General features: G+C 57.4%; 5 protein-coding genes across 5 annotated transcripts; 2 read left to right on the plus strand and 3 right to left on the minus strand.

The window, feature by feature from the left end:
* Nucleotides 1–500: 500 nt before the first annotated feature.
* On the plus strand, nt 501–2,084 carry C8A04DRAFT_14729 (uncharacterized protein; the record flags this gene model as incomplete). Its single annotated transcript, XM_062778211.1, has 1 exon — nt 501–2,084. One exon carries the CDS (start codon nt 501–503, stop codon nt 2,082–2,084), a length of 1,584 nt encoding a protein of 527 aa, XP_062634052.1.
* Nucleotides 2,085–3,297: 1,213 nt separating this feature from the next.
* Nucleotides 3,298–5,521, minus strand: C8A04DRAFT_14704 (ABC transporter transmembrane region 2-domain-containing protein; the record flags this gene model as incomplete). Its single annotated transcript, XM_062778202.1, has 2 exons — nt 3,298–4,701; nt 4,766–5,521. The coding sequence occupies 2 exons, from the start codon at nt 5,519–5,521 to the stop codon at nt 3,298–3,300; spliced, it is 2,160 nt and encodes a 719-aa protein (XP_062634053.1).
* Nucleotides 5,522–6,227: 706 nt separating this feature from the next.
* Nucleotides 6,228–7,083, plus strand: C8A04DRAFT_14694 (uncharacterized protein; the record flags this gene model as incomplete). Its single annotated transcript, XM_062778197.1, has 2 exons — nt 6,228–6,521; nt 6,649–7,083. The coding sequence occupies 2 exons, from the start codon at nt 6,228–6,230 to the stop codon at nt 7,081–7,083; spliced, it is 729 nt and encodes a 242-aa protein (XP_062634054.1).
* A 719-nt stretch (nt 7,084–7,802) lies between these two features.
* On the minus strand, nt 7,803–9,183 carry C8A04DRAFT_39694 (uncharacterized protein; the record flags this gene model as incomplete). Its single annotated transcript, XM_062784680.1, has 3 exons — nt 7,803–8,360; nt 8,393–8,716; nt 8,809–9,183. 3 exons carry the CDS (start codon nt 9,181–9,183, stop codon nt 7,803–7,805), a joined length of 1,257 nt encoding a protein of 418 aa, XP_062634055.1.
* A 1,918-nt stretch (nt 9,184–11,101) lies between these two features.
* C8A04DRAFT_39695 (Glycerophosphoryl diester phosphodiesterase family-domain-containing protein) lies at nt 11,102–14,998 on the minus strand (the record flags this gene model as incomplete). The annotated part of the gene is made up of 4 exons (XM_062784681.1): nt 11,102–11,287; nt 11,372–14,733; nt 14,806–14,924; nt 14,982–14,998. The coding sequence occupies 4 exons, from the start codon at nt 14,996–14,998 to the stop codon at nt 11,102–11,104; spliced, it is 3,684 nt and encodes a 1,227-aa protein (XP_062634056.1).
* Nucleotides 14,999–15,368: the final 370 nt, after the last annotated feature.

The following is a 15,368-nucleotide window of genomic DNA, read 5'->3' on the forward strand; positions in this document are numbered from 1 at the left end:
CACCCCCGCTCTCTTTCTCGATCCACGTCATGTTGTGGATGTGCTATGGGTCACCCCCATGCCATCGAATGCTCTGGACGCCGTGAGCTCAACATGCGGCGCTCATAAAGCTCGGCTAGTGACGCCCGAGTTCGACCTCTGTCTCGTCTCTTCCCCCTTTCTCCTTCTCTCCTCACGGGTTCTTCACTTCACCTTGGCATCAGTGCTGCCTTACATTCTTTTTCTTCTCTCCAGTCAAGCATCATTCCTTTTGCTTGTCTGACTGTTCAGCTTTCGCTTCATCCCACTTGTATCTACATTCTCTTTCCATCTCAAGCAACTGTGTTTGCTTGTCCTCAGCGGAGTTGACTCTCGCTCTTTTCAACGACTCTTCCACAACCACCCACTCTTTCAGCCTGGCGCACTTTTGAAACTACAAACACGCCCAACAACATCAACCCTCCCACACTAGACATTATACTACCACGCTACAAAGCAAACCTCCCAAAGACTCACTCACCATGAAGACCGCCTATCTCACGCTCGGCCTCTTCGCCGCTCTCACCTCTGCCTACTCCAAGAGGCACCCCCGTTACCTCCGTATGCGTGCCAGCAATGGGACCGCAGGCATCATCGAGCCCCCGGCGGACGACCCGGCTGCTATCTCCGGCTCGACCACGGACACGGCCACCCTCGCGCAGCCCACCAGCGAGTCCTCCTCGAAGGGAGGCGCCGGTCTTGTCACCAGCTTCCTGCCCCCCTTCCCGACCAACGGCACGGGCTCCGTCAGCGGCATCACCACCCTGACCGTGTCCACCACCTCAGTCCGCACCATCACCTCCTGCCTGCCCGAGGTCATTGACTGCCCCACGCGGACCGAGGACTTCTCCAATTTCCCCACGGAGGCCCTGAGCACAGTCATCGTCACCGACACCGTCGTCCTGACCACCGTCACTTGCCCGGTGACGGCCGTGCCCTCTGTCTCCTCCAGCGTCCTCGACGACGCCTCCAAGGGCATCATCACGGGCAGCACGCTCTCTCCCTCTGCATCTGCCGGACCCAGCGCGACTATCACGGCCACTGCCACAGGCGCTGCGGGCGCCTCCTCCACCGCGGCCAACGACCCGGTGGCCACTGCTTCTGATAGCAACGGAAGTACAACCCTCACGGTCTCGACCACCTCCGTCCGCACCATCACCTCCTGCGCCGCAACAGTGACCAACTGCCCGACCAAGTCCGAAGACCTCGCCACCATGCCCAGCGACGCTCTCAACACCGTCGTCGTGACCGACACCGTGGTGCTGACAACCGTCGTGTGCCCCGTCACAGCCGTCCCGTCGGTGTCCTCCAGCGTGCTAGGCGATGCGTCCAACGGGATCATCACCGGCACAACCATCACCGCGGGCGCAACTGCGGGCACCGGTGAGCAGGATACCACCACCACCGAGACGACCACATCCACCGGCACCCGCACCGTGACCGTCCACCGCCCAGCAACCACCACCGCTGGCGTCCAGCCCGGCAGCGGTAACAACGGTAACGGCAACGGCAACGGAAACGGCAACGGAAACGGAAACGGAAACGGCAACGGCCAGGGTAACGACAGCGCCAACTGCAACGCCGTAGCCACCACCACAGCCACAGTAACCGTCACCGAAACCGCCACCGCCGCCGCACCCCCCGCCTCCACCGTCTTCGTCACAATCGACAACTGCGCCGCCAGCAGCGCCGTCTCCTCCCTCTCCACGAAGACTGCTTCCGCTGCTGGATCGGCTGCCCCAACCCTGATCGATACCAGTGGGAACCTCGCTGGTGAGGGCGGCGACAATGCTGACGCGGAGTCTACGACTACCACCTCCGCTGGGGGCTCTTCGTTCCCACCGGCTGAGACTACTACGGCCTCTGCCGCAGCGTCGGCTTCGCCGACTGGGGATGAGGATAGTTGTGAGGAGGATGAGGTTGTTACTGTGACTGCTACGTCGACTGGTACTGCTGCTGAGAGTACGGGTACTGCTACCGCGACTGAGGCTAGTACCACGGCTACTGAGGCTGAGACGTCTGCTACGGAGGTGGCGCCGAGTTTTGCGCCTTCGGGGTTGTACTAGAGAGCTGAGACAGCTCATCTCCCCATCTAGGTCAAGAGACGGGGGACAGGATGATGGGATGAGGTGGATGGATGAATAGATGAAGCTTCGGTCTCCTTCTACCAGTGCCAATGCACATGATACTGCATTGTCAGAAGAGTGTTTTCATTTCTTGTATTGTACACTTTCGGATCCTGAACACATACTGTATGTACCGTAGGGAAATTCTCGGCGTATTCTGCTTTTTCTGTGAAAGATTGGTCAATCAGTTCATTGTAAAATACACGGTACGAGACACAGAATGGAACAATGCTTGCTTCGCTGTCCTTGGCTGTCCATTATATTGGTGTGTACTTGAATATCAGTCCCGTCTAACACTAAGTACTTACGAAGTAGTTAGGTATGTAATTAGTGAGTGCTCTAGTGTCGTCCGCAACTCGAAAGAAATGAACATAACTTGTGTAGGAGGGTATTAGTTGCCGCTGCGGTTGTCAATTCCCCTCTGCGATTACTTTGAGACACTGTCACAAACACACCCCGAATGAAGCACCATATAAAAGAATAATTCATCTATTCAACCTTTATCCACCCCCGCTCATCCTTCTGTATTCCTTCTCCCTGGGTCCATGTATCCACAGAGAACCCCTCACCCGATCAGGTCAAGTAATCCATACAACACCCACTTCTTACGAGGTTGTTATTCATACACATAACCCTATCCTCCCTCCCTTCATTTCTTCTTCCTTTCTCCCTCCCTGCGGTATTGTACCTCATAGTCCCGCTAGAATAGGTAACCAAAACACAAAACACATATTACCACCTCCGACTCAACCAAGCCCTAGCGTTACAACAGCATCCATTTCACGCGTCGTGGAGTACCACCCCCCCCCCCCCCCCCCTTTCAATGCCCAGACTGAGGGACCAGTGGCGCGCCCCCGTCCTCAGAATCCTCAGGAACCGGGCTCGCCAGGGTGTCCGTCACAGCTTGAGAGGATAGGATGAACCCCCCAAGTTGGAATCCTCCTGCACAAAGAGTAGACCCAGAAATACCAGTCCCACTCCCACCACCACCACCAGCACCACCACCACCACTACTACTACTACCACCCTCCCCTCTTCTCTCCTCACTCCCGCTACTGCTCTCCTCCGTCGTCTCCCACTCTTCCTCTTCCGCTGCTTCCTGCTCCTCCCGTTCCCTCTGCACCCTCAACAACAAGTCCGCCAGCGCCTCAGCCTACTCAGCGCCGGTCAACTCTCGAATCCGCCTCTCAATTTCCGGCACCCCCCTCAACTGCAACTCCAACTCCTCCTTCTCATCCTCCAGCTTCATCCTCCTATCCGCATCCAGCTTACTGAACACATAATGCCCCTGTCCATCAAACTGCAGGATATGCGTATGGTACTTCCACAGACTCCGGCGGTGACTGACCGTCATCAGGGTAATACCCAAGTCCTTCGCGGTATCGTACATGACCTTCTCTGTGTCCAGCGTCACGCTGCTGGTGCACTCGTCGAGGATGGCGTAGCGCGGGCGGTGGTAGAAGAGTCGCGCCATGGCGATGCGCTGCTGTAGGCCGCCGGAGAGGACGTCTTTCCATTCGGCTTCGGCGTTCCAGGCGTCGGGGTAGACGTCGAGGAGGTGTTCGAGGGAGAGGATGCGGAGGATGTCGCGCAGGTCGTCGTCGGTGACGTGTTTGGCCTGCATGGTGCTGGGGCTGTCGGGGTAGATGATTTGCTGGCGGAGGGTGCCGCTGGAGAGGTAGGGGCGTTGTGGGATGTAGAATATTTCGTGGAAGGGTGGTTTGTGTACGGTGCCGCCGTAGACGGGCCAGAGACCGCCGAGGATGCGGAAGAGGGAGGATTTGCCGCAGCCGTTGGGGCCGACGACGAGGAGGTGGTCGCCTTGGGAGAGCGAGAAGGAGAGGGCGGGGACGAGCACGTCACCGTTGGGAGAGATGATGGGTACGTCGGTGAACTTGATGTCCTTGCTGGTGAACACCTCACCGCGGCCCTTGAGCACGGCCGCGTTGGCTTCGGTGTCGGAGCTCGAGACGAGCTTTTTGGAGAACTTGCCGGCTTGTATGTCGTCCATGACCTGGAGGAGGGACGAGACACGGGATGTGTACCCGGCGAGCTCCATGACCTCCTTGTACGAGAACATGAGGCGACCAAAGGCGTCCGAAGCGCCAAGCAGCATCCGCCGGTTGGTGACGAAGCTTTCTGTCCGGTCGCCCATGCTGGAGATAACCTGGCCGGGGAGCTTGACGAAGACGGGCATACTGCACAGGACCAAGCCGAGCGCGCCCCAGATGTACTTGACGACATAGTCCTCCATGAAACCGTGGTAAAAGCGCCTCTGCAAAATAAAGTTGATGTGCTTGATCAGAGTGAAGTAGCCCTTGTCCAACGTGTCCTTCTCCGCTTCGTGGCCCGCATAGAGAGCGATCTCCTCGCTGTGGTCGATCAATCTTGTGTGCTGGAAGCGGAACTCGCCCTCCAGCTTCGCTTCGTCCGCGACATACTTGCCGAATGGTGGTGTAAGCGCCCGCATGAGGTTGGCAGAGAGCTGCACCAGGAGCGCCATGAACACGACGCCCTCACCACCGACGGCACGGGAAAGTGAAATTGTGTAAATGGTCTGTCTGCGTTAGTGAGATGTTCATAGTCAAAGAGAAGTCCCTCGAAAGAAGGTTGAAACTCACCATATCAAGCACCGGCTTGGCTAGGTTGCTGTAGAGCTCCGCAAGATGGTTTGAGAACTTGGTGACATCAACGGCGATTAATTGGTCCGCATTCTTGATCCTGTCGTCGAGGGCCGAGATGCCGTAAAAGGTCAACTTGGACAGGTACTTCTCGTGGATGTACTCAGTCAGGCGGATCCGATACCGCAGAGATAACTCCGACTGGTGATACGCCAACATCGAGTTGGTGAACGTCGCAGGCACCGCAATAATCATCCACCACATGATGCGCTTCAAAAACTCGCGCCCATTGCCCTTGATCAGCGCTTTCACAATCGCACCGTCCATGGCCGCCACTTTCAGGCTGATCAGCGTCCGCATCACCAGGAAGAAGCTGTGGCTGACTAGAAATTGCGTCTCCCGCGTCTTCCACCCGGGCACCACAATCCGCAGCAGGTGTCCCAACGAGCGGAAGAACTCCCGGTTCAGCGCCACCTTTTTTTGTTTCCCCTCGGCTTCGCCATCGTCGGATATCGCGGTCGTCTTGGCCTTGGCAGCGCGCTTCTCGGCCTCGCGGGCCTGCGCCCCCTTGTGGTCGGCGATGGTATTGCGGATGCGGTGGACGAGGGCCAGGAACAGGGTGACGTAGACGGCGTAGGAAATTCGCTTGCGGTTGCGCATGTACACGAGTGTCAGACGGAGAAGGACTTGGCGGAAAGCGCGGCCACGTGCGGCGATGCTGCCGAGGGCGATGGGTTTTGATGGTGATGGCGCCATGGTGATGAGTGACCCCAGGGGGGGGGGGTGAAGGAGGACGGGTCGGGGCGAGTTGGGAAAAGTGATCACGGCCGCGCGGCGGCGTTCATCGGATCAGAATGTCGAGACACCGGATGCAAGCAAATTTCGGGGAACAATGCGGGACAAATGACTTCGGGGCGTTTAATCGGGACTCGAGATGGTCGATTGGTGCGATGGAATTGGCGAACACAGCGGTAAGTCGACAATTCGCAGCAATTCAGATAATTGATACAAAGGTTGTTGTCGGATCGGAACCCAGCGCTCCCGAAATCAGGCAATGTTGTCACGGCCACGGCGGGTTTCGGTGGTTGACGGAGCAAGGGGTCGTGTGGTGGTTCCTGCTGGTTGGCGTCTCTTCCCTCGGTCCTTGCGTCACCTGCTGGAAAATCCGGGGTGCTGGGCCATGGAAGCGCAACGGCGACATGTGATTGTCTCTCCCCTGTTCTTGCGTGCCCCACTGCCCTCGGATTGTTGCATAACACGGTTGCCCCACGAAATATTCCGAACGATGCATCTAAACATCATTGCAATTTGCGCCAGCTGATTGGTGAGATTTCAGCCGTCATTTAGACGCCAGACTACACCGTACATACCTAGGTCCAGTTAGCATTCACTATAGGAGTCCTAACCCTCGACACGACTCACACAACAGACCATACCACAACACTCAACACCACTCCCAGCCATGAAACCAACCCTCCTCTCACTCACCACCTTCATCTCTCTCCTCACCCCAGCCCTCGCCAACACGGAAAAAACCATCTTCCTCGGCCCCGAGCGCGTGCGCGTCCCGCTCACACGCCCAACCCTCACCGACCTGCGGCTGCACACCCTAACCCCGGCCAACTCGACGCTCCGCACCCAACTCCCGGCTCAGTTCCCATCAGATGAGAAACCGAGAGGCACCGAGACATGGCTGATTCTGGATGATTTGACCCCGGGGCAGCGGTACGAGGTGCGCGTTTGCTGGGCCGCGACGGTGAGTTTATGTCCATGCAAAATCCAACGGAGGAAACATAAAACTTTCTTTTTCTTTTTTTTTTTTTACAAAATAAATCAAATTAAATCTCCTTAACGTCAACACCCAACCAACTAACACCACCCAGCAGCCAACCGAATTCACACTCACCACCTACCCCCTTCCCACCGTCCTCGACACCCCTTCCCTCATCACCTCACTCCACAACTACTCCCTCTCCCTTCAACCCCCCAACACCCCCCCATCACCATCCCCCCTCCCCCAAACGGAATCCACGGAATCAACCCCCTCCCTCCTCCTCCTCCACATCCTCACCACCGCCGATTTCTTCACCACCGACCGCCATCTCATGAGCAAACCGCCCCCCGTATCGGTAGATATCATCCTGGACCCGTTTGTTTTCAACCTCCTCCCGCGTTCGCTGGTCGGCACGGTCGGGTATGTTGTGATGACGGCGGTGGTTGCGGTGCTTGTGGCGGGGAAGGTGGTGGTGCCGTTTTTGAGGGGGGTTGTTCATGCTGGGGTGGTAGAGCAGGAGGGGGTGGGGAAGAAGAGGGAGTAATTGGTTGGGCGGAGGTAATTGGGGGGTAATTGATTATTAATGGTATGGGTGTATTTAGGACGGGCGAGAGTGTATATTTCGATGGTGTGGTGTGTTTATTTGCATGTGTTCTATTTCGAAGCCTGATGGAATGAATGCGCTACAGAGGGAGACTAGAAATGACGGGAGAAAAAAAAAACATAGGAAAATCGTTTAGACTCCACCACAGCCAATCTATCCGCCCCAGCCTAGACTTCCCCAACCTATGTCCAGACTTGGCTCAACGTATCAAAACCGTCATACCCATCTTTGATCATCCCCTCCATCTATCCCTTTGCCTAATCCGCCGGGTCTCATCTAACCGGCTCGGTCCATGCTTCGGGGAGCTTCTCGTCCTGTTTCGTTCAGAACGACCGGATATCGGCGAGAGGCACTGCGAAGTAGTTTTTCTCCCGTGCCAAAACGTTTGCTCCGCTCATGCTGCACTCTTGTTGGAACCCAGCACCCAATCACCCCGTTTCCCCAAGTTCCTCTTGATAAGACCCGCGACCTCGACCAGCACCACGTCGACCAGGCCGTCCACGTCCCCGCCCACGCCCACGCTCGGAATCATTCGCACGCCCGCGACCTTGTCCGCGCCCGCGCATAGAATCATCTCCGCGACCCCGACCTCGCACACCGCCGCGACCTCGTGTATTCACCCAACCACTCACTGCCACGGTCCGGTCACCACCAACCCCCTAGTAATGATGACCACCACCATACCCATGATTCTGCCCACCCCCGACGCCCGACGCATACTGCGGCTGCGGCGGGTACGCCGAGTGTCCGCCCGGCGTAGCATACTGCGGCTGGGCATACTGCGGTTGCGCATACTGCGGCTGTCCGTGTGGTGGACCGCCATGTTGACCACCGTGCTGGGCATAAGGCGCCGGGGCGGCCGGCGAGGAGTTGTAGGATCCCTGGTGGGTGTACGAGTGGGCTGCGCCCTGTGGGGAGCCGTAGCCCTGGGCGTGGGACGGTTGGGGTGGGTGTTGTTGCTGCTGCTGCTGGTGGTGGCTGGCTGGGGAGCCGTAGGAGGGTGTTGAGTACTGGTTGGTGTTGTGGGAGGGCTGGTGCTGCTGGGTTTGATGCTGCGAGGCGTTGCTGCTGCCGTAGAAGGACGGGGTGGTGCCGGGTTGCGAGGGGGCTTGGTAGGAGGCTGGTGGGGTTGGGCCGCTGTATCCGCCAGATTGGCCGGTGTTGGAGTAGCCGAAGTTTTGGTTCTGTGGCGATTCTCGGGTTAGTGGAGGCTTTCTCTTGTGGGTTTTTCGTGCGGGCTCAAACTCACCGAACCGTGGGGTTTGCCGCCAAACATATTGGCGACTCCTCCGACGATACCTCCCAAGCCACTGGCGCTGGAATTATGGCCAGACGACTGGTTGCCGTGGTAATTTTGGGGCTGCGACGGCTTGTTCCCAGACGAGAACAGGTTGGAAGCCAGCTGCGAGGCCAATTTCCCGCCGATACCGCCGCTTCCACCACCACCGCCGTGTTGTCCACCCCCATGGCCAGAAGACAAAAGTCCGCTCACCAGCTGCCCAGCGAGCCCGCCACCGCCGTGTGATCCACCTTGTTTACCGCCGAGCGAGCTGAGGGTGTTACCGAGGAAAGACTGCGACAGACAAAACGTTAGTATCCGTACATTTGCAAATGATTATCGCAGACAGCCCCCGAGCAAACCGGAAAAGAAAAGGAACCACATACCCCAAGACCCCTCTCACCATCCCCCTCACCCATCCCCCTAGTCCCCTCCGACGACCCATCCTCACGAGGAAGCACAGGCTCGAGCCGACCGTCCGGATACCTCGCCGTCTGACTCCCATCCGGATGAACAATGATCTCCGCACCACCAGGCCCGCGTTGGCTGCCGGGCGTGCCATAGGGGTGCTCGTGGTTCGCAGCGGGTGTGCCGCCGACGGGCGCGGCTTCGGTGGGCGTCTCCCATTGCGATGCGCCGGTGGACAGTTGGACGAAGTAATATTTCTTGGATGAGGCGTCCCACTGCGCGATCCATCCTGGGGGAAGAGGGGGTGGGCCGAAAGTCGGCCCGTCGCTGCCGGGAGAGGAGGGGCCTGCCATGGGTGCTGGATGGTAGGTCTAGTGTTTTATCGGTTTTGTCCAGTTGGTGGTGGTTGTGGTGTTGTGGTGACCGACCGACTGCGATGCGCTTAGGTTCCGTGAGAAAATCCCGTTCGGTTGGCGAATTTCGGGTTTGTGATCGAGGGCTAAAAAGGTCGAAACAGCGAAAAAAAGGCGACGAAAAAAGTATCCCGCAGCCGTCAGAAGCGCCGTTTGTCCTTAAATGCGTGCACGTCGCCTTTGTGCCCGCCACCAAGTCGAAGAAGGGGGTGCTGGCGCGTGGTAAGGGCGGGATGAGAGGTCAAGTCGGGTGGAGGAAAACTGGCTGGCAGTGGGAAGCTGAATCCGCGTGGCGCGGGGCCGGGTGGATGCGATCTTGGAGGAGGCGGGGCAGTCCCAGCAACGGGTCGCCGGGGGTCTCCTTCCAGGGGTCAGGGTTACGCAGCCGGGAGATCTCACACCTGCACTCGAGTTTATCGCGATGGCGAACTTGGCAGCATTCCCACTGGAATTGAATTCAACTTTCAGCGAGAACTCCCGTGTTGATTTTTGTTTTCGGTTGATCTCTGCTATTCTACTTATTACGTTGTCCGATTTTATCTGATCCGTTTCCGTGCTGAACAGTTCTCTCCAATCCAGCGTTGTCAAGTCTTCCTATGAGACGGAGGCAGCCCATGCCCCCCTGTCCAGGTCGGCAAGCCGGCTCACTCAGCGGTCCCGTTCCAGGTTCTTGCTGCGCGCCGGCGCTTGGAGAGCCCGCTGATGGAATCTCACAACTCTTTCCAAGTTGCTTTCACCACCACACACCGGACACCGCAGTGCAATCCAACGACAGTCAAACGAAGATGGCCGTCATCTACAAGCCGCAGCATCCAGCCCAGCATCCGAAAATGGCTGTATTATTCCTTTATCTATGTTTATTTTTCACCCAGCTCCTCGTTCAAATGGAACGACCACCACCCACCAACCTCGTTAACGGTACTCAGTTAACCCAAGCAACCTCCAGCGTCTTGCCGAAAACGGCAAGGCCCCGCGACGAGACCCGACGCGGGCAACCTCAAGACGCTGCGATTAGTTATTACAAGGTAACCAAGCAAATCGCAGCGCCCGCAGCGTCTCACATCCCCATGCGCCCCTCCGCCCATTCGCAGCGCTTCACCCACATGCCTAGAACTTCGATGAGTCTCCCCTCGCTGAAGCGGAATCCCTTGCACAAATAACCATGTGTACGTATGGACAGTGCAACTGGCCCGGGTTGATTCCTGCTGTCTCATGTTGGAACAGTTAGCCCATCATCCGCTACAGGCAGCTCAGGAGGCCCGACAGGTGGCCCGCATCGGCGCTCCGCGGATAAAACCTGATCAGGAGTACTCAGTCGGGTGGTAAACACAAGTGATTCCACGGCCCTTTCAGCCACAAAGCGTTGGCGCGTCCGGCAGGTCATTGGTTGCATTTCCAATCGAGCTTTAGGAGCTGTGGGCGGACAACCTAACTCGGTATTTGCTCACGCGAGTTTTGTGTTACTCCCAATACCTTTGTACTATGCGACAGGACTCGGGAACACAACCCATGCATTCATTTCTCATTAACCCCCTGTCAACGATCAGCTGCTATCAACCCAGTCCTCTTCTACGGTGTTGAAGCCGTGTCATAACGTAAGGTAAAATAAAAACCCAGGCCGCCTGAGCCGCGCATCCAGGGTTTGGGTGTGTAAATGCCAGTAAAATGAGATCATCTGCAACATGTACCGCTGGACCCCTCGATTGCGCCATCGCCCTTCTATCACAAATCGGGTCGTCCCATGTCTGCCGAGTGCAGACTGCAAGACCCCTAAAAGAGCGCAACTGCCGGAGTATGTATGGCACGCCTAACTTGAAGTTGGCCATCTCCTTCTCTCCCGTCGTCTTTGTTCCCCCGCTCATGCGTTTTGCGCCGTGGTCCAATTCCCGTTCTCAACCACCGTCTCCGTCAACGTCGTTCCCTCCACCTTCTCTCGGAGCTGTTCGGTGCTCTCAACTGCTGCGTCCTGTCCGCCCGTGAGACCCTTGCGGATCGCTAACACGCTGTCGACAATGACGGCGTCAATACCCTCCTTGACTTGGCGCTACAGCATAGGTTCTGGTTAGCTCCATTGGCCTCTGAACGGAACATGAAGAAAGGATGAAGAGAAAAGAAAGATAAAACATACCCGCACCAACTTCGGCTCATTGTTCAGCACCCCATAGCTCACACACACCAACCCATTCTGCTTCACCACCCTTACCAACCGCGGGCTATTGACAAACGGCTCCGCGTTGCTCACCAAGCCCAGCAAGTTCCACCGCGACGCAAACCGGATCGCCTCCTGCAGACTGCTCGCCCGAATGTCGCCCACAGGGTCAACGCCCGCGTCCGTGAGGAACAGGATCGGGATACTCGGCTGCTTGAAGCTCAGGCACAGGCAAATATCCGGGTTGAACGAGCTGAATATGATGTGCCGGGGCCCGGTCCCTTCTTCACCCTCACCACCACTACCACTCTCCCCCGGGCCCAAATGCTCATACACCTTCTCCAGGACGGTATCGCAGAACGAATTCAGCTCGACCGCGTAGGTATCCATCTCGTGCTCCTCGCTTTCGTGCAACATCGGGTACTTGAGCTCGATGTTGAACCCGACCGACGCCGGGAGCTTGTGGAACAGGTCCTCCAGCGTCGCGAAGGGCGCCTGGATGAAGTTGCCGCGCGAGTTCGCCTTGAACCCTTTCTCCTTGAAGTCGCGCGTGTGCTTCATCCGCTCTTCCATCTCGTGTTTCGACCGCTGATGCAGTTGAGGGTGATGATGACGGCCAGGCGCGCCACTACCCCCCGCTGCTGCCGGCCAGTCCATCGACATCGAACGCTGCCGTGGGCCCGGGCTGTTGCTTCGAACGTTGGTGATCTGCTTGTTTTCCAACTTCGGGCCGCCGGCATCCGCATCTCGGTCTCCAGGGCTTCCTTTAACAAGGCCGTTCCGGGGAGCCTGGCGCGAGGAGTCCGGGTTGATATGGAGGAATTGTTCCAACGTCAGCGTATGCACGGGCGCATCGAAGCCCGTCTCGCTGACCAAAAAGTCGTGGTAGATGACGGGGACGTGATCCTTGGTGAGCTGGACGTCGAACTCGACGTACTGAGCGCCCAAGTTGGCGGCCGCAATGAACGACGGCACCGTGTTCTCCCCAAGCTGCAGCGACCGGCCCGACACGACATTTTTGCCCAAACCGCGGTGGCCGATCACCATGGTGGATGTCATCTTCTTCCAGTACGTCTGCTGCTCCGTCACCTCCATGTTGGGGTGTGAGAAGGGCGTGATGACGAGGAAGTTGAAGTTGACCGTCCCGATGACGTCCAGGTTAGCCCCTACGATCGGCACGCACACGTCGCCCTGCAGGTTCATTCGCTTGGCCCCGATGCTCGGGCGGATGCTCGACAGCAGCGCCACGCCGCGTCCGACCTTGTTGTTCTGGTTGCCCGAATAGGTCGGAACGATGTCGAACAGCAGCTTCACTTTGGTGGCGTCCGTGGCTGTGAATACGATCGGCTCGGTCGAGATGTTCTCGTGGACGGGCATGTCAATAATCGTCGGCTCGCCGTGGGCGCCCTGCGCCGACACCACGATCGATAAAGCAGTGTCGAGCTGCGTGTTGTGGGCCTCGGCAAGCGGTACCTTATCCAGCGTCACCGCTTCGACCGTCTTCCGCATGTCCATAGACCCCAAGCTCACCAACACCATACTCTCGTCCCGGAGATATCGATGACCAAACGACTTGACAGGATCAGCAGCACGCGAGGCGCCGTTTGACCGCCTGTCTTCAAGAGATGAAACCTCACGAGCCGTTGGTTCAGGGGCAGGCTTTTCGTCGTCGGAGCTGCTCGGGCCCGTGTCATCGTCTTCTTTGGTATGGTGGGCAAGGAGCCGAGCAATAGGAAGATGACCTCTCAGCGCGGCGTGCTCCTTTGCCGTCCAGCCCGACGAGTCCATCTTGTCCACGTCCGCTCCAGCATCCACCAGCAACTGCGCAACGCCCAAATGACCATCCACCGCCGAGATGTGCAGTGGCGTCCACGCAAACGCCTTCTCGGCCAGCTCGAGGTTAGCCTTTTGCTCCGCCGTCCCTTTCAACAAAACCTTGGCACACTTGTCATGACCGAACCGTGCGGCAATGTGTAGCGCCGTCTCACCGTCCTTGTCCTGCCAGTTGATATCCACGCCCGCCTCCACCAGCATTTCCACGATGGGCTCGAAGTTAGCCTTGGTAGCAATGGCCAGAACTGCGCTAGATTTGGAAATCGACCGCCGCATCTCAGCCTTGTGGTCGCTGACCCCCTGCCAGTCCTCGCCTTGCAGCAGCGCCTTGGTCGTTAGGCGGTGACCACCAAGGACACTCAGATGCACCGGAGCATTGCCGTCCTTATCTTGCCACTCCGCAGCATCGATGCCGTTCTCCACGTTGAACTGACCCCAGTCCTGCATCTGCTTCATCAGGATCTGGCAGACCACCACGAACCCGAACTGGGCGGCATAGTGCAGTGGGATGCGGCCAAAGCCGTCTTTCGCCTTCAGGGCCTCCCTCTGGCCCGGGTTCAAACTATCCAGCAGATACATCAACATCTTCACAGCCTCATCGTCTTTTGTGAGCAGGCTCGATTCCTCCTTCAGCCCGCAGACTCGCGGAGCTAGCGGGGGCGATTCCGCTGGAGTTAAATAACTCTGGGCATATGGGACTGCGCCTGGAAAAGGGAAGGCGGCTTGGCTGGGGTCCTCGTCGTTCTTCGCCGATGCTGTCTTCGTGCGGCCGATATGAATGACAAGTCTATGGACGCAGTTCCGCTCGTTGATGTCATCGGGTTCGTCCAAGGAGGTGATGTTCTTAAGCAAGAACTTAGTCACGCCCCTCGATCTCGCCGAGATGGATCGCTGCAGCACGTTCAGCAGCACCCTCTGTGCAGCCGGCTCGGAAGTGAGCAAGTTCCCGGTGGCCAAACTTTCTTTCAGCCCTTCCACATTATCGCTCCGGATTGCCTGATCGAGCTTGTCTAGTAAATCCGGCGGGAGGCTAAGCATAGCCTTTGCTGTCGCACGGCCGAGAGACAACGTCGACCTTTCCGACCGAGCGTCGTCAACATTATGCGAGTCGCCGAGAGCCGAAATCCACTTGTTGATTTCGGCCAACAGTCTGGCGATTGTCGTGTCCTTGGCAAACGGGCAAGGGTCGACCTTGGTAGAGATGTAGCGGTGCTGTGTGGTGGTTTTTGTGGCGGTGTTGGGGATCTTCTTGTCCAGTTTCTTGGTGATCTTGATGAAGCCGCGGCGGTTGATCTCTCCAAACCACTGCAGCTTACGCAACTGGCTGCGCAGCTCGAGCAGGGCGCCCATCAACTCCTCGATCTCGTCATCGTCCAGGTTCGCGACCACATCGGGCGAGCTTCCATAGCGGTCCTGAAGCACCTTCAGCCTTCGACACGCGTCGGCAAACTTCTTGTTGTAAAAAGAATCGACATCTTCAAGGTTCCGATCCAGGTCGAAAAAGAACTCTACCACTGGCAGTTAGCAACTACCTGGCGTGGTGCTCGGTGAGTCCATTGTTTCCCGCCTTCCGCACTTACCGGCAAGGTCTACCGGCTCTCCATCCTTTGCCGACTTCACGCCGGACTTGATCAGTTTTTTCAGCCCCTTGTAGTTGATATACGAGCCCGCCCACTCTGGAACCTGGTTTCGAGGTAGGCTGTGGCACGAAGTCAGTCGCATGCGATATCAAGCAAGGTCGGAATAATAATCTCACTTCCGGCCGAATTTCATTTTAGCAACGAAATATCGGTGGTGTGTTTCCCTGGTTTGGGTAGTTGGAGATCCGGTGTGCCAACCGAAACCGAAGAAAACAGCCCCAATGATGATATGGGGGTTCCGAAATAACGGTGCCAGAAGAGCGGGATATGGAGATCAGGGTTAATTCAGAAAAACTGATGTTAACAATCCCTGTTAGAACGACCAAAAACCACTGAAGAAATTATTCTCGTTTTGAGGTTTGCGTCTCTTTCAGGTTCTTTGGAAGGAACCTGAAATTAAATGACAAGCAAATCAAGGCCCCCGATGTGACAAATTCCGATGTCGAGAATGCCAACACCGTTCCGACCGGTGACGCAAAACTGGGGGCCTCGCAGGGAGTTGT

This window comes from Dichotomopilus funicola (genome assembly GCF_033296635.1).
Source record: "Dichotomopilus funicola strain CBS 141.50 unplaced genomic scaffold C8A04scaffold_72, whole genome shotgun sequence".
Taxonomy (NCBI): Eukaryota; Fungi; Ascomycota; class Sordariomycetes; order Sordariales; family Chaetomiaceae; genus Dichotomopilus; species Dichotomopilus funicola.